Source organism: Diadema antillarum, unplaced genomic scaffold, assembly GCF_040938485.1.
Source record: "Diadema antillarum isolate AM-2024a unplaced genomic scaffold, OU_Dant_1.0 seq00000564_RagTag, whole genome shotgun sequence".
Taxonomy (NCBI): Eukaryota; Metazoa; Echinodermata; class Echinoidea; order Diadematoida; family Diadematidae; genus Diadema; species Diadema antillarum.
In genome coordinates this window covers 232,501-249,170 of record NW_027271503.1, presented here as the reverse complement: position 1 = coordinate 249,170, position 16,670 = coordinate 232,501, and the positions used below count along the sequence as shown (strand labels likewise).

At 37.7% G+C, this 16,670-nt stretch overlaps 1 protein-coding gene across 1 annotated transcript in view; it reads left to right on the top strand.

The window, feature by feature from the left end:
• The first annotated feature begins 6,924 nt into the window (after positions 1-6,924).
• LOC139735127 (calcium-activated chloride channel regulator 1-like) overlaps positions 6,925-16,670 on the top strand; it is a 68,147-nt gene continuing 58,401 nt past the window's right edge. Inside the window, exons 1-2 of the mRNA XM_071645892.1 lie at positions 6,925-6,992; positions 9,999-10,511. Of these exons, the coding sequence (XP_071501993.1) occupies positions 6,925-6,992; positions 9,999-10,511 (581 nt within the window). The remainder of the gene's footprint in view (positions 6,993-9,998; positions 10,512-16,670) is intronic.

The following is a 16,670-nucleotide window of genomic DNA, read 5'->3' as shown; positions in this document are numbered from 1 at the left end:
TGATATCACTTTATTGCTATTCATATTTCCTTCCCTCTGTATATTTCCGGAAAGGATCAAATATAATCCAGATTCTTCAGTACATTGCAGCTGGTTATAGATATTAGTGAAAAAGTGTTTTATAATCGGTCGCAGTCCTGAGACATAGTATGATTCGTATTAAAAATATGCACGTAGTATTTCCCAATATAACATGGCAGGTTAATGTATCATTTATCCAGCAGTTTGACTGGTGCAAATGACATTTCTTCGAGATTTACATCTTACACAACATTTCATAAGATGTCCTGTATTTGGGGGGGGGGGGTGGTATTTGAACAGTCAGTAAATATGCATGCACATTTTCGTCTTTTTAGACACGACTGCACACGTGGTAAATATTTTCTCTTTCTAGTAACCGAAAAGAAACATTTAGTCACAGACACGATGAACGTTAATGACACGACTAACTTGGAACTATTTTGGGATACAGAATCCTATCCTTTAAGTCGAGTACAGGTAGAAAAAAGATGTGATATTAAATTATATAGATACCAAAGATATGAAAAGATTTGGTGCTGTTGTTGGTTTGTAAATCTTTCGCATTATGCTTGAATTGCTCATAGAGCCCAGTCTAGCTGTCTTAAACGAGCAAGAGGTCATGGCTGACATCAGCAACAACATTAACACCACTGCAATCAACGCCAATGAAACAACAAGTCGAAATGGAACACTCGGTGGGGACAACATATCAGCAACATCCAATGCTACAATGACGAGGATTTCACCGAACGAAACATGCAGGGATGTGCTGCGGAGATACAACGCCAACCCGAAGTGGCTTCGCAAGATGTTCTCCCGGCGTGTTCAGTGCACTGTGGATGGGAACTACGCTCCAAAACAGTGTCACTACCTGGCCGGCTACTGCATGTGTGTGGACATACTCACGGGCGTGGAGATCGAGGGAACAAGACAACACAGTGACGATGTCGACTGCTCCGCCTACGGCAAGGGAATCGAACTCGACCTTGATCCAGGTGCTGATGCGACTCAAGGAGAGTCCGCAGCAGCAAGTCCAACGCCTATACCCCTGGCAACGGAAGCACGGCAGGGACTGTTCCCTTCAGCTGCAGCTGCAACTATGGCGACTGCAATAGCTAGCGGTACGAAAGTCAAGTCTGTGTAATTGTATACCCTTCGCCAAATTTTGGCATGTTCTTTTCGAGCAGTTCCTTTACCCGAAGACTTCAGTGCAATATTGTACTGCATATATACTCCAGTATACTTTTCACCAATCAGAATAAGACCAATGGAGTAGTAAACAGACGGAATAAGCAAATCAAAAATCGCTCATAGAATAGGGGAGTTATGGAATTTAAAACTTTAACATGATTCACCATAAATTTCGATCGTGAACTCATGCAGATGAGGTGATTATGTCATTGTCCTGCACACAAATATGAACTTACTTTGTTTTTGAAAACAAAAAGAAGAAGGAAAAGTAAAACCGTATCCAACTCATATAATAGTTGTTGTGTCGAAGTGAAATTATATTTATTAACTGGAATTGTAGTTGCAAAAGTATGATTTGTATTGTCATTATCATCATCATTGTTATACACACCTAAAGCCAGCTTACCTGTTGTCTAAACTCTGGATGGTCCAATCGCTCCAATGCATGAATGCCTGAATGATGGAATTCATGCTGTTGCCTTTCGACTATTGAACTGAATGTCACCCTAATGCAGATTCTGGGTCTTCAACTCGGGTGGGTTGTCCTCATTTGGGCGACATTATTCCGGTCGGCCAGCATTTCTACAGGGATTGCAAGAAGTGGTAAGAGATTATAGATCTGTAAATCACTCTTGAATCGACGTGAAATACCTACTTGTTGACGCTGATGGAAAATACCATAATTCAAAACTTCCCCATGTGTCGCACCTACAATAATGGCTTATCATGGCTTAGATATTTCAACAAAGATACCTTGTAGGACATGTGAGATATTTTGTATCATTTTCAGCAAATGTGATTTCAGTGTGATGCATCAATTTTAGTACTGACTTTTACCGTAGCCATGCATGATCGACGGTGAACTATAAATATAATAGTTTTAAATTGATCAGTTTCTGTTTTATTTTTCAATTCATAAAACAAGTTCTAAAGATTACGGATGAGCGTGTAACGCTAGTATGGTGACTTTTAGCTCGAATTTCTACTCAGTAGGCCTATTAACTTATATTAGCGATTGATTTTGCTTATCATTTCGAGACCTTTCCCCTGACGTTTGTTCAGTGATCTTGATCACAGAATAAAAATGTGAACAAAAGAATAGAAAACACTAATTGCCAATATTGACACAAGCAAGCCAGAACATATTAGGGTCAAAATTTCAGCCTTCATTCTACATTTCCGTTTTCAGCAGTGCGAGGTCTCAAACCAAAGCAACAAGAAAATGATAGAGATACAAATAAAAGTTTGAAAAGCGAGACAAATATCTCCCAAGTCAACACTTTTGGAGTGACCACATGCGAGTATCGTGGCAAGCACATTTGACTGGAAGGAACACGCCATACATCAAACCTTACAAGCAGTGCTGAAAAGTCCTCATAGAGTCATAACATAGGGCCCAACTGATCGTTGGAATCTCATTTCCTACCACAGTTCCTGCTTCGGCCCCGGTCTGGCTTCATGCAGTAAAGTCCAGTGCTCGTCACGTAGGTTACGGTATACTCTTTGTTTTTTTTTTTTGTTTGTTTGTTTTTTGAGATGTAGAGAGATTTTGATATATTATCGTAAATGATTATACAGTACCCTTCTGCGTTTCCCGTATTATATATTTCATGAAGTTTTCTTCTTCTTGTTCCTATCTTTTCTATTTTCGTTTGCATCGCAATGCGATCATTACCCTCCAAAATTGGGGCGACATAAACTGTTTTTCAAGGGGAATAATGTTTTCTCTTTGACTAGATGTATTATGACAATTCACACAATGTCTAAGAGTGCACAGAAGTTCATCATACTTTAGAATGAAAGTCTACCTGCGCAGAAACTTTTTAATGTTAACGGAATTATAAACGGTTGTTAGTTTTTTAACGACGTTACGCGAGAGATCGTATGCACTTTCAACCAAACAGATATCTGCTACTTGAACGGTGCTGGCAGATTGACGTTAAACCACACAAGCAAGGATGGATGCACTCAGTGGTAAGAATACATTAGTGCCATGTCGTGAGCATGCAGTACCTGTTGTGCACATTATAGAGCTTTATCTGAAAGGAATCCAGAGTACATTAACAAGTCTCATAACAATTACCAGTAATGGTCCCTATAATTATAGAGGATCAGTGTAACGTGTGAAAGAGAAACCATAATCATCATGAAAAGTCTTCATGAATTACACTTGTCTGGAGTTTTGTTTTCGTGTCAACCGTACAAAGAAAACCCGACGGTATATTCGGAATATTTATGATGTAGACATAAACTACAATGAAACCCGTTCATATCCGTCCCATAATGACACAACTAATTTCACTCTCTGAATGATTTATCATTGAAAGAGGTGGAGAGTTTATCGTTCATTGATATGTCAAACAATGATTCGTATTTCGGCCACTGTTTCGGGAAACTTGCCATCGATATTAAAAATGACTTTTCGCGGTATTATGAAGACCCGCTATACATAGCACAGCCACTCAGCTGTAAGGAACTTGATAATTCCTGCATATATCTTGTATACACATGGGCTGTCAAAACAATATTTGAAAATGTAAGTCTGTTCCTTGGGATCGCTCGAAAGATTCACAGCTCCGTGAAGAAGGAAAACACCTTATTGATTTAAAAAAAAAAACATATCAAAGTCAATATTTTCAATTGTTATATCACACTTGAGGGGTCTGCAAAAGCATGATGAAGGGACTGTTTATCTATTTCCAGTATCATCATAATCATCCAGCCTTGTTGTTGTTGTTGATGTTGTTGTTAATTGTAGAGAAATGAAAAGAAAAGTATTAAATCATATTATGGTAGTATGCAGTTAAAATAATATGAGTGAGTCATAAGAACATCGACTATTCATTTCCATGTTAAAGGAAACCCACACCCAAAGAACAATGTGGATTGAGTGAAAGCAGCAACATTGGTAGAACACATCAGTGAAAGTTTGACGAAAATCAGAGAATCGATGCAAAAGTTATGAATTTTTAAAGTTTTGGTGTTGGAACCGCTGGATGAGGAGACTACTAGAATTTATGACGTATGAGTGGACAACAATACAAAGAAAATATAAAGGAAATTCAACAAAAATTTACTTTTCTACAATTATGAAAGAGCACTTGACTAACCCCTTTCAGAAAGCACTGGGAATAATTGCTGCCCTTAACATAACTATGTCAGTATCAACTTGATGGAATTTGTAATTTTCATTAAAAAATGATTTTTTGTGGAATTTTCTTCATAATTATTTTCATATTTTCTTTATATTGTTGTCCACTCACACGTCATAGCCTCTAGTAGTCTCACCATCCATCGATTGTGTGATGTGGCGCAGAATAGCTGTTGCACTCAATATTTGCTCTCCCTTCAGTGAATTATACCGTTATGATATGTGGTTTGCCAATTTTCAGTTGTAACTATGTTTCATTATGTATGTATGTATGTAAAGCGCTTTGAGAACCTATTTTGTGTTGAATCGCGCTATATAAGAACATTATATTATTATCATTATTATTATTATCCAGCGGTTCCAACACCAAAACTATAAAAATTCATAGCTTTTGCATCGATTGTCCGATTTTCTTCAAACTTTCACCGATGTGTTCTGCTAATGTTGCTGCTTACACTCAATCCACATTGCTCTTTGGGTTTGCTTTCCCATTCGCCGACAGTGGAGGGGTGGGGGGGGGGGGGGGGGAGTGGGGACGGTGGCTGTGGTTGTATGAGGATACCTTCATACCCCTTTTAATCTTTCCCTCTATCTGTCCGTATTGATGCAGTTCTTGTCACCATGGAACGTGGTCCTGCGAAAATGTCTGTAGTAACGATCCGAGCACTACTCTCTCGACACCACCAAAAGTTGTGAGCACGCCACCAACTGTCCATTGCTTTCACAACGGTCATGCTTACGCCCCTGGAGACATGTTCTACAACAAGTGCAATAGATGGTATATAATGACTGTATTACTGAGTATATGACTAAGAATTTGCAAAAATGTCTTCGTGATAGAAAGAACACGTAAACCAACACGGATTTGAGTTTCCTAAGCTTAAAATCGTTTAAAACTACGTTGATTAGCTTGACATCCACCAAACACCAAACTGTTGTTGATGATGATGGTGATGATGATGGTGATGATGATGATGATGATGATGATTATCATTATCATTATTATTATTATTATTATTATTATTATTATTATTATTATTATCATTATTATTATTATCATCATCATCATTAATTACATCAAGATATTGATGATTACTATTATCAGCATTATCAATTCTTTGGCAATCTCTTATTCTGGCAGAGAACTGTGGCTCGTTACGGTAGGCCTCACCACTCGAGTAGGCCTATATCAGCCGGGTTTGTTCACTGTGTTTGAACTCACCAGACTAATCCTAATTAAAGTTGCGATAACAGCAAGAAGCATGATGAGTATGATATTCAAAGATGTAGCAGAGGCATACTTGATTGAGCTTAAGTTTTTTCCTATTTCTTTACCTATTTTTTTTTCCTTTACAGCCGATGTTCTTCGTCCGGGCGTGCGGCTTGTACTAAAATTGGATGTCAAGTTGGTAAGTTTTGGGGTTCGAAGGCTAGTAACAATTAAATGGGATGAGGAAATCTCATCAATAGATCTGCTCGCTCTTTACTCTCAATGGCTTATCATATTATGGATTTCATTTTTACTTCAGGATGTGGGCTTTAGAGGCAAGACATCATCGATGAAAGTAAAAAAAAAAGAGAAAAAGGCGTAGATATGTATTATAGCGGGACCAATGGAATAGTTCATTTCTTTTTGCGGCATTGTTTACAATGATTTCAGTTTTAAAACTGTGAGCTACATTGTCATATATATGACCATGGTGTGAGTGACGCTGTAGACGTGAAGCAATTATAGCTCTGAAGTGATAAACGTAGAATGCTTCAATAAAGTTAAAAAAAAATCTGTTTTCCCATAGACAGTAGTGTTAGAACAAATCATTGGGTGAATGGTTTATTTTATAGCATATTTTATTACATTCATAGATTTTAGATAGCGGTAGCATAGGCCTTAGACGTTTGCATACTGATATCATGCGTCTGGCAATCATTATACACTTCAGTTCGCAGAGTTAGACAATTTCTATTTGAATCGAGCCAACCCGATGCTGAGCAGGGTCTTTCAGCGCAAAAACATAGTAAACGTCATAATAAAAATTATCTTCCTCAAATTCCTGTTCCCAAAACAAGTCCACAGTTTGTCCATGTACTCGTCGCAACAATAGCATGATTTCTTTTTACGAGAGCAAAAATGAGACAAATGCAATGTATATAGTGTTATGATTTACGGCTCTCATCAGAGTTTATGATTACTCAGTACCTAACAACCCCTATGGGAGAGAAAGAGATAGATAGATAGATAGATAGATAGATAGATAGATAGATAGATAGATAGATAGATAGATAGATAGATAGTGGAGGTAGATGGGGGCAGGCAGAAGTTTATAACGGTAGATTTTCTCCTCCCAAACATATAATATTATGAATGGAAATAAGTATGATATCATTTACAAAATATAAATGTTGTGTGTGTGTTTGTGTACTAAGAATAGATATACATACAAACATGCATTCGTATGATTGTATATAAAGTATACGTATAGTTTCACCGCCCATACAATGATATCACTCGCATGTTTTTATTTGTCTTTTATTTTCTCTCTCTCTCTCTCTGTGAATTAGACATGTGCTACGTGGATGGTATCGCCTACGAGAAGGCCCTGACCAAGAGTTCGGACGGCTGCAGACTTTGGTTAGTTAATAATGATGATGATAATAATAATAATAATAATAATAATGATAATAATAATGACAATAATAATAATAATAATAATAATAATAATAATAATAATAATAATAATAATAACAATAATAGTGAGACTCTTATAAAGCGCTAATTTTTACCTAAAAAAGAAACTCAAGGCGCTATAGAAGAGAGTACATATTGTGTCACGTTACAACAGTATCACAGAAAATAATAAGAACAATAAACAAACAAACAATATATATACGTACACATATACAGACAGGTATACAATTGTCAATTTAAATTGAAAAGGTAGATCTTGAGATTCTTTTTGAAACCATCAATGGAAGATGTTTCTCTAAGAGATTTTGGTAGGCCATTCCAAAGTTTTGGGCCCATATATGAAAAAGCCCGATCCCCCCCCCCCCCCCCCAAATTATGCTTGATTCGAGGTACCTGTAATTTTAGCGAGTTTGATGAACGGAGATTACGTGGTGGTTGGTGAAGCTGAACAGTATTTTGAAAGTAGACAGGGGCAAATTTGTGCAATGTACGGTAAACAAGAAGAAGAATCTTGAAGTTAATAGCGTTTTTCTACAGGGAGCCAGTGCTAGGGATCGGAGTATTGGAGTAGTATGCACAGTTTTCTTCGTGAAAGTCAATAATTCTGAAGACGTTGCAGTTTACTAAGTTCTTTTTGTGGAAGGCTGCAAAACAGATAATTGCAGAAATCTAGACGAGACAAAATAAGAGCATGCATCAGTTTTTCTGCCGCTGATCTAGTTAAATATCTCCGAATTGAGCCCAGGTTACGCAAATGAAATCTTACAGATTGGGATACGTATGAAATATGGTCTTTGAATGTCAGATTTGCATCATAAACAACACCAATATTACGAACTTTGTTCGAAGGCTTGATATTACTAGTTAAAGGGATCATATAGTATTGGTTGAGACCTTATTTCAGGGAATAACATTTTTTTTGTGAGATAATGAGAAACCTCTTATGAAATATGAAAGAGCATGTGATTCCATGAGGAATTCAACGTTTATTTGATGAAAATTGGTTTTGAAATGGCTGAGATATCCCAAACAGAGCGACTCTAGTAAAGTGTGGGACCCAACGGCGTAGCCAGGATTTCATCTTGGGGGGGGGGGGGCGGTTAGTCTGCGAGGGAGCAAAGCGACCGAGCCCGAGCGAGCGGAGCGAGCGAGGGGGGGGGGGGAGGGTGTTTGAGGGGGGTGTCCCCCCTCCCACGGTGAGAACTTTTTGCATTTTGATGTTGTAAATGGTGCAATTTGATGCATGTTTTTGCGCCTTTCATCGACGTGAAACAGTCCCACTTGTTTAAGGTAGCAGTTTATTTTGATGTAGATTATTATTGAACAATTTGCCTATAAAATGGTATAATTAAAATACACGTCTTGTATTGATTCTTTTCACTGAATATCATGAACGCGACTGAACCCGAGCGAGCGGAGCGAGCGAAGGGGAGGGGAGGGTGTGGGAGGGGGGTGTCCCCCCCCCCCCCTCCCACGGTAAGAACTTTTTGCATTTTGATGTTGCAAATGGTGCAATTTGATGCATGTTTTTGCGCGTTTTATCGACGTGAAACAGTCCCACTTGTTTAAGATAGCAGTATATTTTGGTGTAGATTATTATTGAACAATCTGCCTATAAAATGGTATAATTTAAATACACTTCTTGTATTAATTCTTTTCAATGAATATCATGAACGCGACTGAACCCGAGCGAGCGGAGCGAGCGAAGGGGGAGGGGAGGGTGTGCGGAGGGGGTGTATCCCACGGTGAGAATTTTTTGCATTTTGATGTTGCAAATGGTGCAATTTGATGCATGTTTTTGCGTGTTTTAACGAGTTGAAACACTCCCACTTGTTTAAGGTTGCAGTATATTTTAGTGTAGATTATTATTGAACAATTTGCCTATAAAATGGTATCATTTAAATAATCTTCTTGTATTTATTCTTACACTGAATATCATGAACGCTGTCTGTTCAGCAATCAAACAGAAAAAGCATGCACACGAGGGTGTAGATAGGGGCACATCCCCTCCCACAGACCTGAAATTCAGCGATCTGGTGCAAATTTTTGGTGCAATACTTTTTCATCGAAGTGTTAAAATCACGGAATTTAGCCCGTATTCCGAATGTGCACCATCTGTGTGTATGTATAAAGTATAGTGAGGTAGAGCTTAGGGGAAGGGGGATTCCCCCGTTTTTAGAATTGAAATGAAGCAATCTGGGTATAGCCACAGTCTACTTCTATGCATGACGGAAGGGGAGGGGGGGTAGGGGCGGGCGAGCAGGGAGAAGGCGTGGGCGAGTGCTATCTCCACCCTTCCCTTCCGATGGAGCTTTTGCCTTTTTAAGGTTGAAATTGAGATATCTCGTATACGCATATTTGATGGAATCAACATTTGGGAAATCACACACAAAAAAAGTATTACTGATGGGGGGGGGTGGACTGAGGGAGGAAAGGGTCAATCAAAAGGGGAAATTCCCCTTACACATGAGGGAACCTTCAGTTTTCGGAATATAAGTGATAAGTCTTGAGCACTCAGAATTATTCATAATTTTATTGTAAATCTAAAAAGTGTACTAAGCTAGGGAAAGAGGCACAGAGGGGGAGGGTTTGGGAGGAGGATACCCCTTTGCATATTTTGAATTGAAATTCAACGATCTGGTGTACACTTTGAGTGAAATATTCACAAAAATATCTTATCTAAAAGGTTGTAAAGGAGACCCGCTTCATGTGCATGCATATAGTATACACGCATTTTTTCCCCCGCCTCCCAAATCCCCGGTCCCCCCCCCCCCCCCCCCCCCTGGCTACGCCAGTGGTGGGACCCACACTTTTATTACGATCGCTTTGTTTTACTTTGTTTTTAGATGTTTCAGTCATTCAAAACCCGATTTTCATAAAATAAACTCTGAATAAAGTAAATGACGAAAGTGTCTTATAGTTTGACTTTATTCATATTCCCGTTTGCAGTAATTGTTTTAGGGGTGACTGGGCGTGCCGAAATGTGTGCAACGCCATCAAAACATCGCCCTCTTCCGTCAACAAAATGACCGGTATCGTCGGTCGTCCTGAACGAGGAAATACACAGAGGGATGTCGTCTCCGCAGTTCTTGACCAGATCAAGTCGGAATCCAAGTTTGGCAAGGGAGGACGCTCAAGTGGAAAGGGAAACACCACTTTCCCTATTAGTGCTATGTCCGCCGTTGCCAGCAGATCAAATGGTGAAGACGTAGATCACAACAGCAGTCACCCAACAACCAACTCCCCACGTCCTGTTACCTCTCCTACACCATTTAAGTGCATCACTCAACCCGACCGAAGCTCTTCTCCTCCTGCGAATAGCGATCAGCACAGTGTTCTCATCAAATTCAGAACTGGAAGTCGAGCTGCTGCATTGGCACCGTCAACCCATCCAGTGGCCTGCCACTTTGAAGGAAATAGCTACAATCCAGGAAATGTCTTCTACGACAAGTGTAATTCATGGTAAAAAATACAACAAATTAATAACAAACAATAATGATTTACTGAGGCCAATTAAGGACATCCATTTGGCAAAACAAAGCCTCCCCCCCCCCAAAAAAAAAAAAAAAAAAAAAAAATCATGACTGCTAGGGCAACCTTCAAATGATCTCGGACTTGTATTAAGTTGCCCATACATAAAATGCTGCACTTCACAATGTACCTAAGATAAGAACGCTTGTAAAGGTAGTCTCCGGTGTTAGCTAAGTCTCGAACTCCATAAAGGTTCCAGCTCATTAATTTCAAACAAGAAAAATTAAACAAAGCTATCAAAGCGACTGTAAATAAGAAAGCAGACAAAGAAAACAAAACAAGAAACCAATATACAATAATTGTGCATTGATTCCCACGTTGATTTTTCGCGTGTCTGTGAGAGGGTGGGAGTTGAAGAATAATGGTGTTACAGCAATGCCTCCCATCATGCGTCATGTCGTCTTTTGTTCACAGAGGCAGGTAAAAGGAGATAAAAAGCGACCGCATTGTTTTAAAATTTATTTGTTCTTTATTGTTCCCATTCCACTTGGTCCCACTTCATTAGTCAGATATTTCCGATCACGGCATATTTTGTTTTGGCATTGGTTTCATATCTGTGAAGTTGTTGTTGTTGATAAACCGCTTCTTTGCGTGACATTAAAAAAAAAATGGATTGAGGAAAAAAATCTACCAACGGGATATGCCAAGTAGTAGTGTACCAAATGATTCTATCAACCGAATATTCCAAGTTATATCGTGCCGATTATGATTGTCAATACCTTGCCGATATGTTTATTGTCGATCGATTCAGATTCCAGGCTAGCACCATGTAATTTTTGTGGTCAAGAAATTTTACATAGACAAAAGATTAAAAGAAAGACAAAAAGATGAAGAGATAAATTGGCTGCAGCGCTTTAGCAAGAGCAGGATAACCTGTTATCCAACTGATTAGTCGACACTCGGATGATCCCAATCTATGCCATTAACATCTATAATTCTTTTATTGATAAAAGACATAGACGTACGTTCTCTTTCGTTATGACTGCAGAATATAAAGTCACTTTGTCCCTCGTGTCTCTCATTATGTCCTTTTGGTTTTTTTTTTTTCTTTTTGGCAATGGTTTTTCTGGACAATATTTCGTAACACCTGTAGCCATTGCTCCTCTGTCTAATTTGAAGATTTATGTTGTGCTTGACCATTGCTATCAAAGCGCACGTACATTGTTTTGTTCATCCGCTGACATCATTTCATGCTCTCGCTCTCTCCCCTCTCTCTATTGATACGTATCTTATTGTATATATTCATTCAAATAATTCATTTATCTTTCTTCTACTCTATATTTTCCTTTTCCATCTATCTGTCAATTTATTCATTCCACTCTTCTAACCATCTATCTATCTTGCTATCTAGAAATCATATCCATGTATCTACCAAATATATATATCTGTTTATCTGTTTATCTTTCTATCTTCCTGTCTATCTATCTATCTATCTATCTGTTTATTTATCTATATATCTATCTATAATATATCTATCTATCCATCATCTATCTATTTTTTTATCCGAATCTATCATCTATCTATCTGTCTATCTATATATTGATCTATCTACTTTTTTATCCGAATCCATCATGTATCTATCTATATACCTATCTATCTGTCTATCTATCAATCAGTCTATCTATCGATCAATCTTTCCCTAGTACATGCTGGAGTGATGGCACAGTGTCCTGCACAAATACACCGTGCTCCCAAGATGATGCCCTTTGCTGGGACAGTGGCAAGTCCTACAGCCCTGGTGCCACTACACGTATAGACAGCCTCAACTGGTAATTTACGTCACGTTTTTCCATGTGTTCAGACAGAGCAATTCGTGTACCAGTGCTTACCAGTATCAATACATAAGCATGCTCTCACACTGTCGAGAATTAATGATACATTCAAATTCTTTTCTATGAATTCAATAACACATAGAGCTGAATAATTGTCAGGAGAAATTGAACTGGGAGCAAAAGTTTTAATAAAAGCAATGGCCTGATGATATTTACGAATACTTATAGCCATAAAAATAACGTACACACGTAATTACTCTGATAGATGAAGTAAAAAACGATTACAAAAAAAAAAATAGAAGATGTAGAGACACACGGGAAATTAATATAATACCCCCCAAAACACACACACACACACACACACACAAAGCAATGTGGGACAATGAATGGGGGATTCATAGTTTGCAAAGTAATTTGGTTATCAATAGTCATATGGATTCTAATGATGACTGGCCGATTGAGAGTTATTATGTGACAAGTCGTTTGTTTTGCCTGAAGCTCCAACTTCTTACTTTTCACCGGTTGTTAGTGTACTAATGACTGGTATTAACGACCGGTCGTCTGCGCTCAGCTTCGTTGATTGCGTATTTTAAATGCATTGCAATTATTTCTGTGTACGATTCAGTTAGCTTGAAGCTGGTGTTGACCTGATCGTTCAAAAATGGCTACCGCGCATTTTAAATCATGTCAGTATATTATTATTATTATTATTATCATTATTATCATTATTATCATTATTATTATTTAGTGGTCATGATATATATTACTTTGTCGGGGGTTAAGAGATTATTCATCACCCAATCTTGCCAATAGTTATTCTTATAGGCCTAACTTTGAACAGTCCAAAACATATTCGGCCTTACCTTGTGTGTTTCCTAATGTTCAAGAGTTAATATTAGGTGGATAATTCTTTGTAATGCCCTCTGCAATGTGTTTATTTTTCATACACTGTCATTCAGACACGTGCACGGAGACAAATACTACCGTTTTGTTACGTAATAATTTTTTTATTATTCGAATGTTCAACGTGTGTTCACATACATGCATTGAGTTTGTGTTGCAGTCTTGTAAATTTAGAGTCCATTTGAGATTTTCCTTTCGCTGTCCGATCTAGCCACCAATATTTTTTTATTAATTCATATGTATATATAATATACAACATTATTATTATTATTATTATTATTATTATTATTATTATTATTATTATCATTATTATCATTATTATTTTGGGGGGGTTACCAGGACCATGAAAGGTCCTTCCCCTTTTCTTGATATTTGACTTAAGATTGTAGACTGATTATTAAGTCCGCTTTCAAATTGTCTGTTTACTATACAGCCTCTGTAATTTTGGAACATGGGAATGTGGAATCAATCCTTGAAGGTACTGTATGGAGAAGCATCAGTGACGAGTATTTCAACAGATCGTGACTTTTAAACTTCCGGTGAACGAGAGGGAAGAGTGTGGGCGCATCAAGCACAACAGTGAAAGACTGACATTTGGACATATGAAGATATCACCATCCACTCATATATACTCGTTTTTGTTCTCTTGCGCGTACTAACCTATCGTGCTTAGAGGTGAACATCGAATTTTCCTAGAACATGCAACGTCTGTCCTTTTTGAAAATGAATCGATGTAAACTGTCAGATAACTCATTCATGCAGCAGCCTGTATGCAGGTACTTTGAGCAGAGGAAAATTCATGCTGATATTTTTTTTCTGCCTGTCATCCCGTTTCTTCTCTCTTTCTTTCTGTACGCTTTTTCTTCATATTTTCTTTCCTGAGCCTGAAAATACGTTTTGCCATAGAAATGGCGTTCATGAACTGTCCGCCGAACCCTTTCATGTAATATTCAAAGGAAAGAACTGGAAGTGATATTATTGTGATTTTTCCCAAAACTTTTTAGCCCTCCATGGACTATTTTATTATCTCCATGTGAACATAATACAAACTCAAAATATTCAACCAAAATCTCATTTTTTTTTCTTAACATTTCTCTCGTAAACATTTACACAAATAAATGTTGGAGTGACTGTCACTTTAAACTGAACTTGTCTCCTCTTTATTATGTTCTTTCAGGCTTTACCTCCAGGCCGTGTTACCATCACTGTTAGCCCAGCCATAATGGTGTTTTCGGTGAATAAACATAAACCAAAGATATTCCATGATGTTGTGAAAATTCTGGCGAATTCAACCTTCACGTAAAAATCGAAATTTATTATGATGATTAAGCGACACTTTGTTTGATTCTTTCTCTCTCTCTCTCCCTCCATCTCTCCCCCTCCCTCTCTCCCTCTCTCTCTCTCTCTCTCTCTCTCTCTCTCTCATGGAGCATGATGTTGATAAATTATGAGGTCCAACATTCATATGCACAAAAAGTGATTTTTCCTTCTTTTTGCAAAATATTATGTTTTTATGAAGAAATAAAGCGTGCTGCAGAGCTGCCCATAAAAAAAAAATCACAGTATTATTTGAAATTCGACTTTTATTTGCTTCATTGTCGTCTCCGTTACCAAACAGTGGCAATCAATTTTCAAACTTCCTTTACTGAGCATTATAGTGGTTTTACAAACAAAATGATATGAATGTGTCTATATAAGAAATTCAGATGGGGCCTTCACAAGTTTTGATGCGTTGAGGTTTAACCCTTCGTATGTTTTCAGTGCCGCTTGGCGCGGAAAACCCTATATCATTGTGCACACCGTCCAAAGTCTCTGGCGCAGAAGGGGTTATTCATTGGTGGAATCACATTTAGTACAATCAGCACGCACAGGCAAATGATTACACAGAAGTTCCCTGATTTGCCCCAATAGTTGTATTGTGTCAGACCAACTCGGGTGCATCAAAGCACGAACTCAAGAGAACAGGCAAAAATAACTCCATTTGGTTTAGATGTAATTATATACACATTACTCTGTAGAAGTGCAGCGTACCCATGGATCGAAGTATAAAGCTCAAAGTTGGAAAAGGTGACCAAGAGTTGATGTTCTGGGAAATAATTACATTTATCCTTTACCTTCAATTTCATTCTCATTCAGCGTACAGCTCGTAAGTTTACAGTATGTTATTGTTCTGTATTCAGGTGACTTGCTGCTGTTCATAATTATTCTTGCTAGTTTATTTGTTTTAAATTTGTCGCGCATAGAAACTATAAATATTGTGACATATCAGTCCCATTTTGTACCATCATAATCATTAGCCATGATCGAGGCACTATGTTGTCTTATTATACAAGCCTTAAAGGTGTTACCCAAACGCATGTAATGTGACACAAAGCTTACGGATCTGCAAAATAATGTATAATTTGGATTGACTGAACACGCCACTCTGAGCAAATATTTGAAATATCTGAATAGCAATAAGATAGATTGATAAGACAAGGTAGCGTTGCTAACGAGTATGCTCTGCACTGTCTACTCTATACATAAATCTTGTTCACATGTGTATACCTTTTCTTGACGAAATGAAACACTGACACCTTTGTAGGACATAACGGAAGACAAAGAAGAGCAACGTTCTCTCTCAGTATTTCATGTCTTGTAGGATGTACATAGGCAACGAAAGTTTTCATTTTTTAAACAAAGAGATCATTGATGCACAGATAAGAATGCGCTGTAAGGGATTGTTATGAACTATCACTCTCTTTATTTTGAAGATCGCAACTGTTTATCTACAATTTTAATTCAATTCGTTTATTCATCTCAATCATCATAAAAACAAATACATTGTGAGATCAACATAGCAAAAAGAAATATTGATGAGGAGAACGGGGACTACAAAAAGCGATAGCTTGAAAAGGCGTAAAGCCCCCAGATTGCAATGGTAAATAGGATGCATGTACATAACGAAGTGAACACAATTTTTAAACGAAGTAGAATAATGAACTGCTTGAAATTGTACATAAAACACAGGAAAATACTATATTATAAAAAGATACAATGAATTTAATTGAATTGAATTTTATCATAACTATTGTTCACATTTTTTGTATATTTGACAATGCTTAACATTGGTTATACTGATTAACTTTTTTACACTGGTTGTTTCTATCCCTAACTCACGTTTTAGAACTATTTTGAAGCATTAAACCTGGGTTTTTGTTTCATCTGCAAATGGTGAATTATGCCTTTAATAATGAGATTCACTCTTAATAGCCTGGCAACCACTGATATGAGTAATGACTAAATATAGCCATTATACTCTCATGTTACTACTTATGTTGGCCTGTGCCGTCTATCTATTGGTTACTTGGTAATGACGCTGAAAGTGGGAAGTCACAAAGCGTCATTTAATATTGCACGAAAGCGAGGAAGCCAG